This window comes from Monopterus albus, unplaced genomic scaffold, assembly GCF_001952655.1.
Source record: "Monopterus albus unplaced genomic scaffold, M_albus_1.0 scaffold166.1, whole genome shotgun sequence".
Lineage (NCBI taxonomy): Eukaryota > Metazoa > Chordata > Actinopteri > Synbranchiformes > Synbranchidae > Monopterus > Monopterus albus.
Genome location: NW_018128046.1, coordinates 2,238,793 through 2,248,049, shown reverse-complemented (window position 1 = coordinate 2,248,049; position 9,257 = coordinate 2,238,793). Strand labels below are relative to the sequence as shown.

General features: G+C 42.4%; 1 protein-coding gene across 1 annotated transcript in view; it reads right to left on the bottom strand.

Moving 5' to 3' along the window:
- Positions 1-9,257, bottom strand: part of bmper (BMP binding endothelial regulator) — a 31,630-nt gene that overhangs the window by 14,725 nt on the left and 7,648 nt on the right. Inside the window, exon 3 of the mRNA XM_020615493.1 lies at positions 1,377-1,476. Coding sequence (XP_020471149.1) covers positions 1,377-1,476 — 100 coding nt within the window. The remainder of the gene's footprint in view (positions 1-1,376; positions 1,477-9,257) is intronic.

Sequence of the window (9,257 nt, the reverse complement as noted above, 5' to 3'; positions counted from 1 at the left end):
CCGTCATGGTTTCAAATCATGCATTGCACGGAAGGTTCCCCTGCTCAAGTCATCACATGTCCAGGTCCGTCTGAAGTTTGCCAAAGACCATCTGGATGATCCAGAGGAGGCATGGGAGAAAGTCATGTGGTCAGATGAGACCAAAGTAGAACTTTTTGGTCTAAACTTCACTCGTCGTGTTTGGAGGAAAAAGAAGGATGAGTTGCATCCCAGAAACACCAGGATAACCAAGGAGTGGCTCCGTAAGAAGCATATCAAGGTTCTGGAGTGGCCTAGCCAGTCTCCAGACCTCAATCCAATAGAACATCTTTGGAGGGAGCTTAAACTCTGCGTTGCTCAGCGACAGCCCCGAAACCTGACAGATCTAGAGGAGATCTGTGTGGAGGAGTGGGCCAAAATCCCTGTTGCAGTGTGTGCAAACCTGGTCAAGAACTACAGGAAACGTTTGACCTCTGTAATTGCAAACAAAGGTTTCTGTACCAAATATTAACACTGATTTTCTCAGGTGTTCAAATACTTATGTTCAGCAGTGCAAGACAAATAAATTCTTTAAAACAATGTGATTTCCTGAATTTTTTTTTTTAATTCTGTCTCTCAGAGTGGGAATGCACCTACAATGTGAATGTCAGACCCCTCCATGATTTCTAAGTGGGAGAACTTGCAAAATCGCAGGGTGTTCAAATACTTCTGTTGCTCACTGTATGTGACAATGTGTGACCATCTGTGAAGATGCAGTAGAGATGTTCACATGTAACAGCTGATGCTTTTATAATCAATAAAACTGCCCAATAAATGTCTTCTGTTAAACCTAGAGCCTCAGTTTATCGTAAGGTTGGTCAGTTTGATTAGGGTGATGTCCGAGTTGGTCAGGGGAAGTTTGAACTGGGGGTCAGGGTCCTCAGGAGTATAGACAAACATAAAAACCTGCAAGTAAAGTCTAGTACAGAAGAAGAAGATGAGGATATGAAGGAGTTTCTGGCTCATAAAGGCAATTTTATTTACTGGGCCTGTAAACCCAGTGGTGAACCTGCTCTCCAGCTGCTTGGTCTCCACACACTGCAGCTGTGTGTGTGTGTGTGTGTGTGTGTGTGTGTGTGTGAGAGAGAGAGAGAGAGAGAGAGAGAGAGAGAGAGAAAAAATGCCTGTATGTGACGTAAATGACACAGCTTTATTCCCACAGGTTGTATTTAAGTACAGTACATGGATTGGTTCTGGTTAGCGTCTCTGTTTTGTTATTACACTCGCCCACTGCTCCTATTGTTATTATCATCACTGGTATACTGCAATATCACACATAACATGCAGGTTAATTAGTTATTTTTTTCCCACGCTCATCTTATTCTGGCTCTGCTGGTCCATCCACCTGTCTGCCTCACCTTTACACCTCTCGCAGCACGCTCCCGTCTGTTTCACCACCAACGCACAGTCTTCAGAGACCAGCGGACATTTCTCCTGTTTACAGTCGGCCTTCCCTTCCTGCAGGACAGAGAGAGAGAGAGGAGACAGCCGTGTTCTTAGGGTAAACAATCTTACAGAAGTGGTACAAGCTTGTGCTGAGCCAGGGAGTGAATGGTGTGTGTTGTCTGTTACTTTCTAATCTGTAAAAGTCATGTCAGCTAATGAGAGGAAAGGAGTATGGACACATTTGTCACAGCTTTGCTGATTTAATTTTGTGTGGTTCACTGTTAAACATTTTCCAAGATGTGACATCTTTCCAGGAAATTATCTTTAAAAGATGAGACTTGTCTCTCACCCCTGTGTTTTTATAACAATGAACTGATCCTGCAAATACATTTATTGTGCAACCTGAGTCTGAATAGGGTGGGAGAACTGTTGCATGTGATACATCCTCTCTTCGCTATCAGACTCTGTATAGGATTTAAAAATTGCAGCTTCAGTCTCTAAACAAAAGGCAACACTGTGTTCACAGTGAATTCTCACACCAACTCAACGATCCTCCTGAAACACTGTGCGCTGTATCAGTCATCACTGATACAGCGTGTGACTGGACAGAATCTGTCCTTGTTTAATCAGCTCGACTTTCACACCCAGCTTTTATCGCTACTGTTATCCACATGCTGTGTGTGTTTTATTTTACATACTGTCAGGGTTTATAAAGTGAAGGCTGGCAGGTCCTGTGGCCGGTGGATCTAACGAGGATGGATCAAAGGAGGGTAAGAATAAATTGGGGGGGGTTAATAGAGGGGCAGTGCTCCAGCTACACCACAACCACACTGAGGACAGATGATGTCATGACAGGAAGGCACAGAGACGGAAGAGGAGACAGGCGTTAAATAAGCAAGAGGAAGATGGAAAAGAGATAAAGGTGAAAGGGAAAAACAAATCTGCACATTTAGATGGAAAGAGAAAATCTACAGTTGATCTCAGATTACAGTAGTAAAGTGGGGAAGGCTGCATTAAGTTAAATGACTTATTATGTAAAGACAATTTCAGCTATTATAATGGTCAGTGTTAACATTTAAAATCTATGTGCCCCTGTATCAGTCAGTGTGATCTTGGATCTTTTCTATAGCTTTGGGCTTTACCACCGGCGGCATCACCCGACCACAGTATGTCCATCTCACGGTTTATGAAACAAAGGGGGAATTCAGAGCACAGGGGCACGAGTCTGAACAAAGAGCACAGAGCAGGAAGATCCTGCAAAATGTTGCGAAGCAGGTGGGTAGAACAGTGGATCAACAATGTTGACTGTGGAGCAACAGGTGCAACAAATGCCCAGATGAATTTCAGTCCGTCCAGAGTTTTGCTTTTAAGCCGAAGACAATGGTGTAATGCACTTAAAAGAAAAAGTAACAGTCCGCTGCAAGGCAAGTTCCCTTGAAATAGCAAAAGAGTGAATGAAGTATGGTGACAGGATGTTGGACCATTGCCACTTGTCCTCGCAGCAAACGCACTGGCAGATATAACAGTGAAAGAGTAACCGAAGATGAAGAAAAGATGACAAACACCAGGAAATGAGCCTGGATGTTAATGTGAAGTGGGGTGACCAGAACTACACATACACACACCTGCCGACCCACTGACCTGCCCAGAGATGGGCCCTTCTCACATGCAGGAACCTTTCTTGGAACTAAAATGACTAAAACTAAAGTTTAGTACCAAAGTTCTTGAAGTATGACTTTTTGATGGTCCAGCAACTACTGCAGTACTGAGCGTTACTGACTAGTCAAAACCAAGTCTGTGTATTACTAAGGCATCGTTAGTATGCAACATCATTTAGACTTCGTGTTGACAAGATACTGAAGCTTAGAGGATGTAAGCTCGTTTTTCAGCTAGACTAAAATACAGAGACTGAGTGACGACAGATTTTATTTAGCATTTTGCACATTTTTATTCTGTATGTCTGTTATACAACATTTATGCAAATGCAACAGTAGAACAACATGCTATTTTTATTTTGCTTTACACTAAAATGACTTATCAAATGCTCTGCTCTAATCTGGTATCAGTCTAATTTGCCAAATCTTCATGAATTTTTGAATGAGCAGTGTAAACTGAAAACAACCTTTCACACTCACAGGGAATTTATTGTCACCAAGGAGGAAGCTGGAACACTCAGAGGAAACCCCCACCCAGGCACGAGGAGAACAAGCACACAACTCCACACAAAAAGGCCCCGTTCGGCTGTGAACCTTTTTGCTGTGAAGCGACAGTGCTAACCACTGCGCTGCTACACCGCCTCTGTGCAGTTCCAAAGGCTTAAAATATCATACCACTGTTTTCAACAAGCAGGACAGACTTTTGTAACTTACAGAAGGGAATGTAAACCATCTTTACTGTTTAGCACAGTAGAAAAAATACTCTGAAGCTCAAACACAGCAGCGCTGTGGCTTACAACATTATCATCTCGGATGTCAAATACTGTCTGTATTTGACATCCGAGATGATAAATGAAATAAAATGAAACCCTGAAAAACTGACTGGTCTGATGAGGATGACCATGATGTGTGGCCTTCCCAGTCACCAGGTCTCAGCCCAGGTGAACAGCTATGGGAGATGTTGGAGCAACGTGTTAGACAGCGTCTCCACCATCGTCTCCACCATCGTCTCCACCATCGTCATCAAAACACCACATGGGGGAACATCTGGTGGAAGAACAGTGTTCATCCCTCCAGTTCAGAGACTTGGAGAGTCAATGCCAAGGTGAAGCTGTTCTGGTGCACGTGGTGGCACAGTACCTCACTGAGACTCTTTAGGTTGGCTTGTCCTTTCATTTGTCATTTTGTAGAAACAGGCTTAAACACATTAAGAACACTAGAATGACCCAGAGACAAGCTGGTCTCCAAGGTCATGTCCTTCTCTCTCTCCTGTTATCTATTAGCACACAGAGTTAGTACTTGTGACCCCCACCCCCTCCCACCCCCTCCACATTCACCCTCCTTGTGTTCTGGTCAAAGGTCATAACAGGTCACCACGCCTTATAAACACTCACCATACCACGCGGCACTGTTGCTGGTCAAAAAGACGGCTGTTGGGCACCGAGGACCACAACATGCATGCGTGCGTGCACACACACACACACACACACACACACACACACACACTTGTATTTCTGTCTTTGTGAAGATACTCACTGACATAATGCATTCCCCAGCCCCTAACCCTAACACTTAACCATCCGAACTAAACAGCTAAATCTAACCTAAACCTAAACCCTAAAACTAGGTTTTAACCCTGAAAAGGCTGTTTCAGAAAGTGAGGACCGGCTAAAGTGTCCTCACTCAGTAGCATAAACACTTATTTGGTCCTCACTATGTAGCAAGTATAGAACACACACACACACACACACACACACACACACACACACACAGACACACACAAAGTGGTTTGAAGTGTTGGTATGCACATATGTGTGAGTCAGAGAAAGTCTGTGTGTAACGGACTCTGTGTTTGTCTGTGTACTTACATGCTTCCACCTGGAAATACAAGGTTTTCCAGTGAATTACACTGAATCCATTAATGTGTTTAATTACTGTTGTCCAGTAAAACCTTCTAACTCCAGTTCCAGTGTTTTTATTTATCTGTTTATTTTAACCTAATCATTACTTAACAATAAGCAGCCTCAGTGCTGTGGAGCTTCACCTGGATAACTGTGTAGATACAAGATATTCAGCTGACACTGAGTCATCAGACTGTACAGACACAACATTTTGAAGTCCATCTATTCTATGCATTCAATTATTTACTACTTTAAATAGTGAAAGTTAGAATCATAGTTCCTTAATTGACCAGTTGCATTTGCTTTAACCTCAGAAAACAACGTGTGTTCATTGTGTTTTTGTTTTGTTTTCTATTTAAATCTCCAACAAACCCGAGAAAATTGTTTCTTAAGGCAGTAATCTTGTTAGAAATATCCAATTCAAATTGCTCGGGTACAGATAATAAAAATCCTAGTGTGACTGCATTTTACTGGGGATAATCATAGAAGAACAAATATAAAAATGTCCATGTAAAGGGATAATAACTATATGAATACTTTTAGATTCTCTGATGCCAGCAACTAGAATGTTACTTTGTGCATTAGAAAAATTAATAACCAACACAATTTTACAATGGAGGCCAAATAACGATTCATGGTGTATAGTTTTTACCATTTATTTAAGCATATTGTTGACTTGGAAGGCTGTTGAGATCTGCAGATATGCTCAGCTGTTTGTCCAAATTTATTCACCACCAGAATAAACGGCAAAGTGTTTGACTCATAGGGTCATTTACTGCTTCATGAACAGGACTTTTACAGATCAGTCCTGGCAAAATGAGAAAATAATATACACCTCAGCTTGTTAACATTTAATTAACATTAATTTATCTCCTTTGTGTGACAGTAAGGCTGTGCAGCCACTAGGAGGCGACAGTGTTTATGTTGTTTTTTTTTCTCACTGGTCCTCAACTTCTACCTCTAAATCTATCATTTTGTCCATCTTTCTCCAACATTTCTATCCTCTGCTCTTCCTTCTTACTTCTTCTGTGTTTCCATCTTTCTACATGAGCCCCTCTCTCATCGGGACTCAAAGCCTCTGGTTCACTTTCCCCCTCCTCTGTTCTCTGCCCCTCGTACTCTTTGTCATGGTGAAGGATTGAGAGATCAGTCAGGATCTGTCAGCGCAGGAGAGAAACTCTCAACTTAAAGACCCACTTAAGCCCTTGGAGTCCAGCCCCTCCCAAACCCTAACCCCCCTGTCCACTGTGACCTCCCACCTTTCACCATTCCTCCAAAACAAACAGGTCACGACCCCCCGCCAGAGAGCAGGAGCCACAGTATTTTATAGATGAGACGGGCGGAGAAAGACGCTGGTGGGAACAAAACTGTTTCATTACATTATCTATTCTGACGAGAGAGCTGAGCATGAAAGGACGCTTCTTTGTTCACCTGCTTTCTGCAGCACTGTTTCAAATATCACTGCAAAACACTGTAATAAATGGAGTTTTATTGGAGCTTTGTTTCTCTCGTAAAGACACTCCTGAAGCCACAGAAATATTTAAATTGGTTCAGTACATTTCCGAGTTCCTTCACATTTTATTGTAACTGTTGGTTTGGCCCATAATGACACCGATATTGGAGCGTTTACTTTGTCCTCCTCTACTGACTGTGTCCTGCCACTTATCTCTCTCTCACCGACCTCTCACTAGTTCATCTCCTTTGTCCCAACTCCTACGATTCTGTTTGCAGAAGACCAAAGAGAAAAGAGACACAAAGTTCGACAGCAAAAGAAAAAGAGACCACAGAAGAAAAGAGAAGAAAAAAGGCAAAAACTAAATAATGTGAGAAACTCTTCATTTTACTTTTTGCATTTTATCTGCATTGTGCTTTTATTTTGAAACATGAGAGTATTACTGAAGTTATTTTGATTGATACTGATATATGCAGAAGGAAATAGAACAGCGCGGAATATAATGAATAACAGAGCTGATGTTGATTCAGGCTCCTCCTGTATTGATCAGCTACTGTTTGAGCTGAAACACTGACAGGAAACCACCTTTGACCCTTCTCTCAGATCGATCTCAGCTACTGAGTGTAAAACTGCTCACCCACAACTTACATGGATAGTTCATCTGGAATGTTTGTTTGGTCGATTAACGGACGGCTGGACCTTTGACCTTTGAGCTGCTCAGTGTTGGTACTGGTAAACGCACACAGAGAGGAGCAGATTAAATGTCTGTGTGAGTGAAATGTTTTCAGTCAGAGTGAAGATGTTTGTAATTCTTTCATCTTTATTATATTCTAATGCAAAACGAATCATCTCCTATGGGGAAATAAAGTTGTACAGTGAAGAATCAGCGGCAATCAGCTCATTTCTGGCACACACCGAGCAAGAAAACTTTTCACTGGTCAATCAGATTTCTGCACCCAGTTTTGTTCAGAGTCCAACTTTGGTCAGTACGTGCTGGAGGTCACGATCTGATGAAGACAACAGAACCACATCATCAGCATATAGCAGAGATGCAATTCCGAGGTCTCCAAACCGGACACTGCCCTCACCCCAGCTGCACCTTGAGATCCTGTCCATGAAAATCACAAAGGGGATCAGTGACAAGGGACGGCCCTGATGAAGGCTGACACCAGCTGGAAGCCTGTTTAACTTCTTGTCGAGTATAGAAACACAACTCTCACTTCGGTTATACAAGGACCTGATGACTCGTACCAACAAACCCGGTTTCTAATCAGCATGTACAGTGTAAATCTGCCGGATCTCATTGTTCTGTTCTGGATCATCATAGTTACTTTACTGTTACATGGCAATTCAGTGAAAAGCACAGATTGATTTGAACAGTCCACTTGTGCTTTTTACAGTACCTGTGCATGGCAGCTGTGGTTAGCTGTTTACTTTTTACATTTAAGCAGTTTGAGTCCCGTGAATAGTTTTCAGTAGTACAGAACTAAGGAGTAAACTGCCAGAGGTGAAACAAACAAACAAACAAAAACAGTCACTCAAAAACTAAAAATGTAAAATGTGTGTAAAGTCATATAAACCAGGCCTTTTTCATGGATCCAATAACAGGTGAACCTTAGTCTTTTCTGCAGCAGTGGAAGTAAATGAAGCCTTGAAAACCGATGACTTACAGCAACAGATTCTGTCTGTACAAAGGCAGCGTTGCAAAAGACTGTTAATGCACCCTCTGAAGCAGCATTTGGAAAAAGGCCGTGAACAAAGGAAGTCAGAGCTTCTCACGGTTTCATTCTGTAGCAGGATAATGAGCCTAAACCACCTCCAGGCTGTGGAGAAGGAAAGAACAAATGCTGGAACAGCAGCACAGTGTCCAGAGTGAAAGCAAAGCAGCCTACAAGTGCAACACATCTGTAGGAACTTCTGCAACAGTGCTGTCTGTCCAACTATGTTTGATTTCAGCTGGAGAAAGAATGGCAGGTGTGTTCAGATGTTGGATTACACTGACAACTGATATAATGTGGGGGTGTTTAAGTTCTCACTGGACATCACATTTGACTATTCAGAGCCTCATAACACAGTGTGTGGGCCAATTTTCTAAGAAATAACCTGTTGGTTTTGGCTACATACATCTGATGCTATTGTCTGAAAAGCCAGGACAACAACACAAATGCTGCTCTCCAGTTTGTGACCAAACTGTGGAACAGTTTACCTGTTAATATTACATCCACAATGAATCTGCCAGTCTTTAAATCACTGCACAAAACCTGTTGGTTTTCCAAGGCCTTTGGATCATAGTGGAGTTGACATGTCTGCTCCTCTAATGTGTTTATAGTCTGCTTCTCTTGCTCTTTATTTTATTTTTATGTAGCCTATGTGATGTACTTTGGTCAACAAGTTGCTGCTTTTTAAAGACATATATAAAAAATCTTTTATTTGATTTGATTTGAAACATGTTTCATATTGTCACTGATGGTCTTTTAATGTGACCTGAATAATGAGCTGTACTGTCACCCTGGAGAACATCAAGTCATGCAAGATATCCTCCAATAAAAATACATCTGGTAGTTCACCTGGTTTTTAGCTTTGGTGCGGGCGAGAGAAAATCTGAATTGCAACAAGTGACATAGTGAAAAAACAGAGCCGACGTGAGGGCGAGTGAGGGGAGGAAGAGCCGATGAGAGAGTGGAAAATGACATGCAGATGGACAGACAGATAGACGAGGGTGATGACGAGTGTGACAGAGACGGGCCGACTTGCCCCAAGATAACGGATTGTCATGGCGACCTGCCTGTCAGTCAGTCTGTCGGCTACATCCACTCCTGGCGCTTTGGCTCCCCCCGGCACACA